The sequence below is a fragment of the Salmo salar genome, chromosome 06 (genome assembly GCF_965601325.2).
Source record: "Salmo salar chromosome 06, fSalSal1, whole genome shotgun sequence".
Taxonomy (NCBI): domain Eukaryota; kingdom Metazoa; phylum Chordata; class Actinopteri; order Salmoniformes; family Salmonidae; genus Salmo; species Salmo salar.
Window position 1 is genome coordinate 39098820 of NC_138296.1, and position 14105 is coordinate 39112924.

The following is a 14105-nucleotide window of genomic DNA, read 5'->3' on the forward strand; positions in this document are numbered from 1 at the left end:
GAATATAATTGATCTAAGAAAAGGAATGGAAGTAGCGTTGCCTCATGCCTTTGTTCTTGTGTAGTGCATCAGCAAGAAACTCAACAATTAGCTACAGATGGTTGAAATCACAACAGAAGTTATCATTAGCATAATTTGATTCATGCTTGAACAATACCAGAGGAATCCAGCTTTGAGTATCAGACATTATTACAGTGTAATTAATTTGACTCTGTAAACCTGCGTGCACTACACTGTAGCATCCATCAATGAGTGAAGCAACTCACAAACCTAACTCAGTGTAAAATCGTTCTAAATAATTGAGTCTATGTCCTTTGTTCAATCATTCAATCTAGTTGTTTGTGGCGTAAACAAGTCCTCGCCTCACCTCTCCTAGAATGGCGGTGTTTCAATGATCGGAGACGTTTTCACACGTCACATGACCTCTAGGTGCTTCTGTAGTGCTGTAGTGCTCCCTCTGTGGACAGCACAGACAGGTTAATTAGCTTCATGTAGCGTGAGGACCTAGTTGGGGGACTTTCAAAAGGCTGGTTCCAGGCTTATACGTCTCTAATTAATACAAGACAATCATAATAATTACTTTACTGAATTGTGATGGTTTAATTAAGGGCAACATGTTTCCCCTTAAGTTGACATGCTGTGTGAACATGATTTAAGCTAATATTTTTCTATAAACCACTGAATAATCAATGATTGCGCACAGCCAAGATTTGCGCTTGGTTGAGAAGATGATGGATAGATTGTGAAATCCATTTGATGTAATTACCATCCATATTTAATTGGTGCGCCAAAAACACATTTGCACGGAGGCTTTAAACTCTTTTAATTTGTAACCATTATGAATTTTACCAGCCCAGTAAGTGCTGAGTTTCCACCTGTCCATTTTTTCACGTGTTCGTTCCCTTCAAATGTCACTCAAAGCAACTGACAAGTCAACCCTGTGGAAACCTCAGACACTGCAGTACTACAGAAGTCATCATCAGCAGGACAGACCAACCAGCATATGGAGGAAATAGCAACGATATGCCTCAAGAATTTCCGGGATCTTGCCTCATACAGTAAAGCCCCTCAGGTCGAACTTAAACTTTCCCAACTTAACTTTTCTCCTTTCTGCTGACACACTACTGCTGATGAGGGTGCACAAAACTTTATGGTTATCTTTAATTCATTAATCGATTCATTTCCTTTCTTGTATTACAGCACACAATCCATTTTAAGTAATTAAACTGCAAATGAATCTCTCATCTGTGGCCCTATCTGACAAAACCTCAAGATAACCCCTGTAATGTATAGAATCTGGAAAACAATGTTGGCCCTCTCTTAACAAAGTGGCACAGTGTGTGTGAGAGAGAGAGAGAGAGAGAGAGAGAGAGAGAGAGAGAGAGAGAGAGAGAGAGAGAGAGAGAGAGAGAGAGAGAGAGAGAGAGAGACGAAACATACTAACGCCCCAATGAACATCTTCAGTGACAAACTACAAGGGCTTTTTGAAATGTACAAAGCCATAAAATCGCATTTTCTAAATCTGAGCTTTTTTCTAAGTAGCTGACATTTGCCCACTGCAGTAGGATTGGAAGAGCTATCTAACACAATTTCCTTTGTAACATTCTGGCAGAGAGAATGTAATGTTTGAAACAACACCTTGAGAAATAGTTCTGTCAGCCCGAGAATTGTGTTTGAGGAACACTGGCTCGTCCAACCCAGGTTCTTATGATAAAAGAGACAGATCACGATTGGCTGTGCATGGGAATGTAGCTGAGCATGGGATTCGCCAGGGCATTTGGCTGCCATCGTGGTTTAAACATTTCCTTGCCCTTGTAATGTCTGAACCTAAGAGAGGGCTCTGGGAATTTCTTTGAAAAGTCTTGCAATGTTTTCACATCAAATCACATCATCCCTTTACATCTTTACATTAGCTAGGAGATGTGACAGTCCTGGGGGGTTAGAATATGGGTTCAGAGAGCTGACAGCTGTGTTGAGAAGGTGGAACAAACAGCACTCCACAATAACAGCACCCTCAGCAATGCCCGAGAGAAAGAAAACAAAGAGAGGATGAGAAAGAGAGAGAAATGCTTTAGCCAAGTAGGAGACGGATGAAACAGTGGGAACGAGTGAGAAAAGACAGACACTAGCCAGACAGACAGAAACTAACTGGTGGTAATGAGTTAAGGAGTAGAGTGTTTGTTTGTGTACTGCTGAATGGGTGACTGGAGGGCATTTTAGAGAGAAACCCAACAAGTGAAAAGAAAAGCATGAAAAACAGAGGGACAGTATTTCAGCATGGCCTCGGGACTTAGTCCTTGTCTATCCCTGCTGTCATTCAGTCTGTCAGCATGATCTACATATTAACCCTCTTTCCTATCACAACAGTACTGACCTACTGTCCGGGGCTCATGTCTAGCCAGCTGAGCTGTCAGCTGGCATGTACCATTCAAAAGTTCTAGCAGTCAGTACTATACTACACTATGACTAAAGCGTTTGTTTTACACACCAATGGACATCACATATAAGAGGGCTTTTATTGTGATCAAATCACACAGATTAGGAAATGATGGCAGCACACTTCCGTTTGATTTGATGTTGTAGAAGGGGTTTATTCTATGGTGATCTCAATCGATTTGACACAATGTTCTCTCGTCTTACTGATGGGTGATCTTTAACCTAACACTTGTCTTTCTCTCTGCAGGGCCTTGACAGAGTTGTTGAAGCAGCCCGGAGAAGTGGGTGGAGTGGACGGGACTGGGGGACACCACCCCATAGGGACCAATGGGATCTCTGGCAGGTCACTGCGCAGCAACAACGGTAAGCCTGTTTCTTTGGGAGCACAGGGGTTATTACAGGAGATGTCTCTCAGTATAATTAAGCATATCGGATACTGATCCAGCAACGCTTTGCAAGCACTCTCACGAGGGCTCTTTTAGTGCTCAATGTACTAATGAGGACACTACTAACTCTGAATAGGGTACAACAGACTATTTCAGACTCTGGCAGTCAGAATTGAGGATTATACAGTCGTGGCCAAAAGTTTTGAGAATGACGCAAATATTAATTTCCACAAAGTTTGCTGCTTCAGTGTCTTTAGATATTTTTGTCAGATGTTACTATGGAAAACTGAAGTATAATTACAATCATTTCATAAGTGTCAAAGGCTTTTATTGACAATTACATGAAGTTGATGCAAAGAGTCTTTGCAGTGTTGACCCTTCTTTTTCAAGACCTCTGCAATCCTCCCTGGCATGCTGTCAATTAACTTCTGGGCCACATCCTGACTGATGGCAGCCCATTCTTGCATAATCAATGCTTGGAGTTTGTCAGAATTTGTGGGTTTTTGTTTGTCCACCCGCCTCTTGAGGATTGACCACAAGTTCTCAATGGGATTAAGGTCTGGGGAGTTTCCTGGCCGTGGACCCAAAATATCAATGTTTTGTTCCCCAAGCCACTTAGTTATCACTTTTGCCTTATGGCAAGGTGCTCCATCATGCTGGAAAAGGCATTGTTTGTCACCAAGCTGTTCCTGGATGGTTGGGAGAAGTTGCTCTCGGAGGATGTGTTGGTACCATTCTTTATTCATGGCTGTGTTCTTAGGCAAAACTGTGAGTGAGCCCAGTCCCTTGGCTGAGAAGCAACCCCACACATGAATGGTCTCAGGATGCTTTACTGTTGGCATGACACAGGACTGATGCTAGCGCTCACCTTGTCTTCTCCGGACAAGCTTTTTTCCGGATGCCCCAAACAATCAGAAAGGGGATTCATCAGAGAAAATGACTTTACCCCATTCCTCAGCAGTCCAATCCCTGTACCTCTTGCAGAATATCAGTCTGTCCCTGATGTTTTTCCTGGAGAGAAGTGGCTTCTTTGCTGCCCTTCTTGACACCAGGCCATCCTCCAAAAGTCTTCGCCTCACTGTGTGTGCAGATGCACTCACACCTGCCTGCTGCCATTCCTGAGCAAGCTCTGTACTAGTGGTGCCCCGATCCTGCAGCTGAATCAACTTTAGGAGACAGTCCTGGCGCTTGCTGGACTTACTTGGGCACCCTGAAGCCTTCTTCACAACAATTGAACCGCTCTCCTTGAAGTTCTTGATGATCTGATAAATGGTTGATTTAGGTGCAATCTTACTGGCAGCAATATCCTTGCCTGTGAAGCCCTTTTTGTGCAAAGCAATGATGACGGCACGTGTTTCCTTGCAGGTAACCATGGTTGACAGAGAAAGAACAATGATTCCAAGCACCACCCTCCTTTTGAAGCTTCCAGTCTGTTAATCGAACTCAATCAGCATGACAGAGTGATCTCCAGCCTTGTCCTCGTCAACACTCACACCTGTGTTAACGAGAGAATCACTGACATGATGTCAGCTGGTCCTTTTGTGGCAGGGCTGAAATGCAGTAGAAATGTTTTTGGGGGATTCAGTTCATTTGCATGGCAAAGAGGGACTTTGCAATTAATTGCAATTAATCTGATCACTCTTCATAACATTCTGGAGTATATGCAAATTGCCATCATATAAACTGAGGCAGCAGACTTTGTGAATATTAATATTTGTGTCATTCTCAAAACTTTTGGCCACGACTGTATTTTAGATGCACACACATGGTACTGGTACCCTGTGTATATAGCCAAGGTATCATTACTTATTGTGTATTTATTCCTTCTGTTATTATTTTTCTATTATTTTTCAATTCTTGCCCGTAAGTAAGCGTTTCACTGTTGGTCTACACCTGTTGTATACGAAGCATGTAACAAATCAAATTTGATTTGACGCGCACGCATGCAGACACTTGTTATTGAGCTAGGAGGAAGGCTCAATTCCATAGAAAACCCTGCTGTCTCCCTCCATGGCCGAGCGGAAGTGCAGGGACAGGCTGGTCATCTTTAATTCCATAGAAAACCCTGCTGTCTCCCTCCATGGCCGAGCGGAAGTGCAGGGACAGGCTGGTCATCTTTAATTCCATAGAAAACCCTGCTGTCTCCCTCCATGGCCGAGCGGAAGTGCAGGGACAGGCTGGTCATCTTTAATTCCATAGCAGCCCCTGCTGTCTCCCTCCATGGCCGAGCGGAAGTGCAGGGACAGGCTGGTCATCTTTAATTCCATAGAAAACCCTGCTGTCTCCCTCCATGGCCGAGCGGAAGTGCAGGGACAGGCTGGTCATCTTTAATTCCATAGAAAACCCTGCTGTCTCCCTCCATGGCCGAGCGGAAGTGCAGGGACAGGCTGGTCATCTTTAATTCCATAGAAAACCCTGCTGTCTCCCTCCATGGCCGAGCGGAAGTGCAGGGACAGGCTGGTCATCTTTAATTCCATAGAAAACCCTGCTGTCTCCCTCCATGGCCGAGCGGAAGTGCAGGGACAGGCTGGTCATCTTTAATTCCATAGAAAACCCTGCTGTCTCCCTCCATGGCCGAGCGGAAGTGCAGGGACAGGCTGGTCATCTTTAATTCCATAGAAAACCCTGCTGTCTCCCTCCATGGCCGAGCGGAAGTGCAGGGACAGGCTGGTCATCTTTAATTCCATAGCAGCCCCTGCTGTCTCCCTCCATGGCCGAGCGGAAGTGCAGGGACAGGCTGGTCATCTTTAATTCCATAGAAAACCCTGCTGTCTCCCTCCATGGCCGAGCGGAAGTGCAGGGACAGGCTGGTCATCTTTAATTCCATAGAAAACCCTGCTGTCTCCCTCCATGGCCGAGCGGAAGTGCAGGGACACGCTGGTCATCTTTAATTCCATAGCAGCCCCTGCTGTCTCCCTCCATGGCCGAGCGGAAGTGCAGGGACAGGCTGGTCATCTTTAATTCCATAGAAAACCCTGCTGTCTCCCTCCATGGCCGAGCGGAAGTGCAGGGACAGGCTGGTCATCTTTAATTCCATAGAAAACCCTGCTGTCTCCCTCCATGGCCGAGCGGAAGTGCAGGGACAGGCTGGTCATCTTTAATGAAGGTGTAGTTATCTTTGTTCTGGTCCGGGACCTGTTGATATAGCACAACACAGTTCATCTGTTTACTAATTAGATCCCCCTCAAATCCCTCTGAACCCCATTCCCCTCCAGCACACACACACACTTTGCTTTCATCTTCACTCTATTGCAACAATTCCTTTCTCCGTCCCGTTCATGCCAACCTACGCTCATCAGTCTCCACCTTCCCTTCATCTCTACTCCTCTTTATTCTTTTGCCAAACAACACTCACTCCCCATCTCTCCTTCCTTTCTCCTGTCTCTGACTAGCGTTGACCATTAAATGAGTCTTTAAGTGATCATTATCTGTGGAGGGCTGATATAATGGGACGTTGAGGCCAGAGAGACCCGTCTGTGACAAGGTGAGAGAATGGGATGGAAATGAGGGAACGTAGGGATTGTAATAGATAAGGGTAAAATAAAATGCAGACATTTAAAAAGATGAGAGAGAGAGACAGTAATGATGGGGTGACATATCTATTGAGGAATTCCCAGAAAGATATGGGTAAAAAAAAATAATAATAATAATACCAGATGAAAGAAGGACATTGACTGAGGTGTGACATTGTGTCATGATGAACATTAAAGAGAGGACTTACAGGTGCAGCCTAGTCTACCGAGGTGGATGAGAGTGTAAAACACTGGCTCTGCACATGTTTTCATTATTGTTATTCCACCCCATACTGCTCTGCCCGGTAATCTCAGTGCTTTATCTGACATGATCTGGTTAAGGCTGCATCTAGATCAGTGTCTGAGAGTGTGAGGATGGGGTTAGTGGACAATCCCGGCAGAGAGTGTGTGTGTGTGTGTTCAGTATGTGTGTGTGTGTGTAAGTGTGTGCAATTGTGCTCTAGTGCCTTTGCAATAACAATTGAATATACTGTGCGGAGTGTTGAGACTGTTCCCTGAACAGTATATACCATATGTGAGGCCAACGCTGGTAGAGAATTATAACGTGTGTGCATGTGTGTATTATTCTTGTCAGTGAGTGGCTATGAGCTGGTAATTAAAGTGTATAGGTATCTACATGAGTTGTGATAGAATTGAGTGTTCCTTTTGGGATTGTGTGTTCCTGTGAGGGTGTCTATGTTAGAGTGTGTTTGGCATGTATTATATGTACTACAGGCCTATGTGAATGTGTGTGTGTGTATAATACAGTGTGTGTGTGTGTGTGTGTGTGTGTGTGTGTGTGTGTGTGTGTGTGTGTGTGTGTGTGTGTGTGTGTGTGTGTGTGTGTGTGTGTGTGTGTGTGTGTGTGTGTGTGTGTGTGTTGTATGAGAGCATTCTCATGGCAGTGAGTGGGACAGCTGGACAGAGCTGCTCTGTGTGGAGAGCTGCCCTGAGTGGAGAGCTGCCCTGAGGGTAAACAGCTCCCAGTGAACAGGCCGTGCGTGTTCCTCTGTGAAACAACGGAGGGAAAGAGATAGAGACAGAATGACAAATAAAGAGACTGAGGACATTTTATATCGATTTTGGGGAATAGAGAGAGAAAGACAAGAACATGAAGAGAACGAGAGGAAATTGGGTAAGGACAGAAACAGAGGGACTGAAAGCAGGAAGTGAGAAACTAACAGATGGAAAGAGAGAATGATTGAGAGCGCACAAAGCACAAGGGCTAGCCTATTCTAATCCCACTTGTTTCTGCTGTCTGTGAGCTGTGTTTGAGCACCATGGACAGAGCTAATGGTTCATTACAATGCAGGAGATTGGCTGCAGGAGACTGGCTGCAGGAGACTGGCTGCAGGAGACTGGCTGGTCTAAACTCCTTAGAACTGCACCATGAATTATTAAAGCTTTATTATATGCTTGAACAGACCGATCTCAACATTCATCATTTGTTAATGTTTTGGCAATAACAACAATTACACTACTGTTATTGAACACGATGAAGACGATGCACCTGATGTTGTTGATGACGCTGATACTGTAGTGATGACGAAGTTGACCCTGCTCATACAGTGGCTAACCGCTATCTAAACAAACACGTTCAGAGGAAAATACCCCTGCATTGAATAATCTTGGCTGGGCGCACTGTGTGCAAGTTCTGTATTGGCACTGTTCCTGCTCTCTTTGTAGATAAGGGGGATCTGCATTTGTGGAGCGTGTGTAATTTGCATGTTGCAGAGGCAGTCTGTGAGGGGGAGAGTGATAGCATCAGTGTGCCATTGAAATCAAAACAAGAAAATTAGGGAATTGGGATGGGCGGAGGGGGTGTTAAGTGAAAAGGGGGGAGGGGGGTGTATATGCATGTTAATTTCTATGTACAGTTGAAGTCGGAAGTTTACATACACTTAGGTTGGAGTCATTAAAACTCATTTTTCAACAACTCCACAAATTTCTTGTTAACAAACTATAGTTTTGGCAAGTCGGTTAGCACGTCTACTGTGTGCATGACAAGACATTTTTCCAACAATTGTTTACAGATGTCACGCCCTGACCTGAGAGAGTCGTTTTTCTTTGTTTGGTTAGGTCAGGGTGTGACATGGGGTGGGCATTCTATGTGTTGTATGTCTATGTTGTTTTTATATTTCTTTGTTGGGCCGAGTATGGTTCCTAATCAGAGGCAGCTGTCTATCGTTGTCTCTGGTTAGGAATCATACTTAGGCAGCCTGTTCCCCACCTGTGTTTGTGGGTTATTGTTATTTCTGTGTGTGTACGGCACAGTGCGTTACGTTCTTACTGCGTACCTGTTTATTGTTTTGGTTTCGGTTTCCCTAAATAAAGATGTGGAATTACCGGCACGCTGCGCCTTGGCTCCTTTATGACAGGGAATTTGAGGATTCAGAACGTGACAACAGACAGATTATTTCACTTACAATTCACTGTATCACAATTTCAGTGGGTCAGAAGTTTACATACACTAAGTTGACTGTGCCTTTAAACAACTTGGAAAATTACAGAAAATGATGTCATGGCTTTAGAAGCTTCTGATAGGCTAATTGATATCATTTGAGTCAATTGGAGGTGTTTCAAGGCCTACCTTCAAACTCAGTGCCTCTTTGCTTGACATCATGGGAAAATCAAAAGAAATCAGCCAAGACCTCAGAAAACATTTGTCTGGTTCATCCGTGGGAGAAATTTCCAAATGCCTGAAGGTACCACGTTCATCTGTACAAACAACAGTATGCAAGTATATACACCATGGGACCATGCAGCCGTCATACCGCTCAGGAAGGAGACGCGTTCTGTCTCCTAGAGATGAACGTACTTTGGTGCGAAAAGTGCAAATCAATCCCAGAACAACAGCAAAGGACCTTGTGAAGATGCTGGAGGAAACAGGTACAAAAGTATCTATCTATATCCACAGTAAAACGAGTCCTATATCGACATAACCTGAAAGGCTGCTCAGCAAGGAAGAAGCCACTGCTCCAAAACCGCCATAGAAAAGCCAGACTACGGTTTGCAACTGCACATTGGGACGAAGAATGTACTTTTTGGAGAAATGTCCTCTGGTCTGATGAAACAAAAATAGAACTGTTTGGCCATAATGACCATCGCTATGTTTGGAGGAAAAAGGGGGAGGCTTGCAAGCTGAAGAGCACCATCCCAACAGTAAAGCACGGGGGTGGCAGCATCATGTTGTGGGGCTGCTTTGCTGCAGGAGGGACTGGTGCACTTCACAAAATAGATGGCATCATGAGGCAGGAAAATGATGTGGATATATTGAAGCAACATCTCAAGACGTCAGTCAGGAAGTTAAAGCTTGGTCGCAAATGTGTCTTCCAAATGAACAATGACCCCAAGCATACTTCCAAAGTTGTGGCAAAATGGCTTAAGGACAACAAAGTCAAGGTATTGGAGTGGCCATCACAAAGCCCTGACCTCAATCCTATAGAACATTTGTGGGCAGAACTGAAAAAGAGTGTGGGAGCAAGGAGGCCTACAAACCTGACTCAGTTACACCAGCTCTGTCAGGAGGAATGGGCCATAATTCTTATTGTGGGAAGCTTGTGGAAGGCAACCTGAAACGTTTGACCCAAGTTAAACAATTGAAAGGCAATGCTACCAAATACTAATTGAGTGTGTGTAAACGTCTGACCCACTGGGAATGTGATGAAAGAAATAAAGCTGAAATAAATCACTCTCTACTATTATTCTGACATTTCACATTCTTAAAATAAAGTGGTGATCCTAACTGACCTAAGACAGGGAATTTTTACTCTGATTAAATGTCAGGAATTGTAAAAAACTGAGTTTAAATGTATTTAACTAAGGTGTATGTAAACTTCCGACTTCAACTGTAAATTCACTGTGATTAACATGCACATGGGGCCAGTGCCAATTACATACGTACTGTGCTTGCCTACCAGTCAACATATGACGCTATGGTAATGATTCTCTGAGAAACAGAGAGGATGCTGTGGGAATAACAGTCACACTGCACGACATACATGCTCATGCATGCGTCCTCTGCAATCTGTGTGTGTGTGCTTTGAGCTATGTTGTGTACTGTAGGTACAGTGTATGCATTCAGACCCCTTGACTTTTTCCACATTTTGTTACATAACAGCCTTATTCTAAAATTGATTATATATATTTCTCACATCAATCTACACACAATACCCCGCAATGACAAAGTGAAAACAGTTTAAAAAGAAAAAAAATTCAAATGTATTAAAAAGAAAAAACAGAAATAACTTATTTACTTAACAATTCAGACTCTTTGCTATGACACTCGAAATTGAAGAAATTGTCTGTAGAGCTGAGAGACAGGATTGTGTCGAGGCACAGATCTGGGGAAGGGTACCAAATAATGTCTGCAATATTGAAGGTCCCCAAGAACACAATGGCCTCCATCATTCTTAAATGGAAGAAGTTTGGAACCTCCAAGACTCTTCCTAGAGCTTGCCGCCCAGCTAAACTGAGTGATTGGGGGAAAAGGGCCTTGGTCAGGGAAGTGACCAAGAACCCGATGGTTAGTCTGACAGAACTCCAGAGTTCCTCTGTGGAGATGGGTTGTTCAGAAAGACAACCATCTCTGCAGCACTCCACCAATCAGGCCTTTTACGGTAGAGTTGTCAGACGTAAGCCACTCCTCAGTAAAAGGCACATGACAGCCCGCTTGGAGTTTGCAAAAAGACACCTAAAGGACTTGGACCATGAGAAACAAGAATCATCCCTAAGGTAAAGTATGGCGGTGGCAGCATCATGCTGTGGGGATGTTTTTCAGCGGCAGGGACTGGGAGACTTTTTTTATTTAACCTTTATTTAACTAGGCAAGTCAGTTAAGAACAAATTCTTATTTACAATGACGGCCTACCCCAGCCAAACCTGGACAACGCTTGGCCAATTGTGCGACGACCCTATGGAACGGCTGGATGTGATGCAGCCTGGATTTGAACCAGATACTGCAGTGGTGTCTCTTGCACTGTGATGCAGTGTATTAGACCACTGCGCCACTCTGGAGCCACATAGTCAGGATCGAGGGAAAGATGTTCGGAGCAAAGTACAGAGAGATCCTTTATGAAAACCTGCTCCAGAGCGCTCAGGACCTCAAACTAGGGCAAAGGTTCACCTTCCAACAGGACAACAACTCTAAGCACACAGCCAAGACAACGCAGGAGTGGCTTTGGGACAAGTCTCTGAATGTCCTTGAGAGGCCAAGCCAGAGCCCGGACTTGAACCCGATCGAACATCTGGAGAGACCTGAAATTAGCTGTGCAGTGCCACTCCTCATCCAACCTGACAGAGCCCTGAGAGAAGAATAGGAGAAACTCCCCAAATACAGGCATGCCAAGCTTGTAGCGTCATACCCAAGAAGACTTGAGGATGTAATCGCTGCCAAAGATGCTTCAACAAATAACTGAGTAAAGGGTCTGAATACTTATGTAAATGTCATATTAAAGTTTTCTTTTTCTTTACATTTGCAAAAAAATCATTATGGGGTATTGTGTGTAGATTGATGAGGAAAAAAATTATTTAATACATTTTAGAATAAGGCTGTAATGTAACAAAATGTGAAAGAAGTCAAGGGGTCTGAATACTTTCCAAATGCACTGTATGTACAGTATTTGTGCATTTGTGTGTACTTGAGTCAACCTACCTGCATGCTGTCATGTTTGTGATTCTGTCATTGTTTTTTAGTGTTTGTTCTGTCAGAGTGTGTTTGTTAGTTCTGCGCTATAGTTCGAATCGGGATTTGATTATTTGTTACACTGTAATTTTTTTCATTTGGTCCAGCTGTTTTCACATTGCCAAATTTCAAACAAACTAAAATGCCAAAACAAAACCATGTGTTCATGCATGTCATTTGTTTATTGGACACAAATGCTCATGTTAACTCCATCTCTGCTTATCAAGAAGAATAACTTGTGTGTCCCAAACTTCATATTACTTTCGCTTTGGCCTTCGAACAACATGCGGGAAGAAACAGCAGAATAGCCGCTCTAACAGAGACGTGAATAGGCTAGATTCAGCTCCGGTCTCCCCTAACTTGCATCGGATGTGCTCATAAATGTGCTGCTATTCACAGAATGATTTATGCAGCCACAGCTGGTACTGTGTGTATTTCATAAAATGCTCAAACAACCGATAATACCGCTCACCTCTGGTTCTTTTACTGTATTTGGTCCAGACTGCCTTCTCACCTGCAGCGAACCGCACCACACTAGGAATGAAATAGGACTGAGACCATCCTTTTGAGTGAGCCACGGTGCATTGTTTAGTGCACTCCCTAGTGTGGATAGTGTTCACACCAGTACAAACAAACGGGGGTAACCGCTCCAAATCAATTTGGTGTGAAAGCCCCCTTAGAGTTTGTTCTGTCAGAGTGTGTCTGTTAGTGTTGTTCTGTCAGAGTGTGTCTGTTAGTGTTGTTCTGTCAGAGTGTATCTGTTAGTGTTTGTTCTGTCAGTGTGTCTGTTAGTGTTGTTCTGTCAGAGTGTGTCTGTTAGTGTTGTTCTGTCAGAGTGTCTGTTAGTGTTGTTCTGTCAGAGTGTCTGTTAGTGTTGTTCTGTCAGAGTGTGTCTGTTAGTGTTGTTCTGTCAGAGTGTGTCTGTTAGTGTTTGTTCTGTCAGAGTGTCTGTTAGTGTTGTTCTGTCAGAGTGTGTCTGTTAGTGTTGTTCTGTCAGAGTGTGTCTGTTAGTGTTTGTTCTGTCAGAGTGTATCTGTTAGTGTTGTTCTGTCAGAGTGTATCTGTTAGTGTTGTTCTGTCAGAGTGTCTGTTAGTGTTGTTCTGTCAGAGTGTATCTGTTAGTGTTGTTCTGTCAGAGTGTTTCTGTTAGTGTTGTTCTGTCAGAGTGTGTCTGTTAGTGTTGTTCTGTCAGAGTGTCTGTTAGTGTTGTTCTGTCAGAGTGTGTCTGTTAGTGTTTGTTCTGTCAGAGTGTGTCTGTTAGTGTTGTTCTGTCAGAGTGTGTCTGTTAGTGTTGTTCTGTCAGAGTGTGTCTGTTAGTGTTGTTCTGTCAGAGTGTGTCTGTTAGTGTTGTTATGTCAGAGTGTGCCTGTTAGTGTTTGTATGACGGAAGCCTCAACTTCCATTACTGTGTTTGTGAGTTGATGTACTGGCTGCCTGGCTGTGTTCATGTGTGTGTTCTCGTATGTGTCAAACGAGGCAGATGTGTTTGATCACAGCACTGCTTCTCTCCAATGCCTCTGGCGCTTTTCTTCTGACCCCTCCAGCTGTCTTTACAAAGCCACAGACCTCCTACTCTCCCCCTCAGTCTCTCCCCCCTTCCTCCCCTTTCAGTCCTGCCCAGGGGCGTCTGCAGGCTATAACTGCTGGTTGCTTCTGCTACATCTCAACAGGCTAGACTGTGCAGTTTAAGGAGGGTTGGAGAGGGGAATAGGATTATAATGAAGAGTGCACAGGGCTTGGAGTGCAGCTAAGACAGACAGTGCCCCTAAGTCAGTTCTATTTGGATATCCTCTCAGCCAATGAGGTGTAGATTAGCAGGGAGCAGCAGGTCCTGGACCAGTGCTGGGTCGTCTCTCAGTGCCCTGTTGAGGATTTGGACTGACAGTAATGCACTGCCGCTGAGCTGTGGTTGAGGGGATTTGGATTGCGTAGATCCAGTGCCCGGGGTCCTTTCACTCTTTCATCTGAAGGACACCTCACACTACGGGCTACAGATGACACTGTAGAGTCTTAAGTGATGCAATATAGACAAATTATGGATATGGGGCTATGGGCACAGTATGGACATGCTCTTAACCTTATCGCTTC

General features: G+C 44.2%; 1 protein-coding gene across 2 annotated transcripts in view; it reads left to right on the forward strand.

Moving 5' to 3' along the window:
* LOC106607173 (protein shisa-9) overlaps positions 1-14105 on the forward strand; it is a 92477-nt gene that overhangs the window by 24841 nt on the left and 53531 nt on the right. For both annotated transcript variants that reach the window (XM_014203830.3, XM_014203831.3), the window contains exon 2: positions 2684-2799. In XM_014203830.3, the coding sequence (XP_014059305.1) occupies positions 2684-2799 (116 nt within the window). The remainder of the gene's footprint in view (positions 1-2683; positions 2800-14105) is intronic.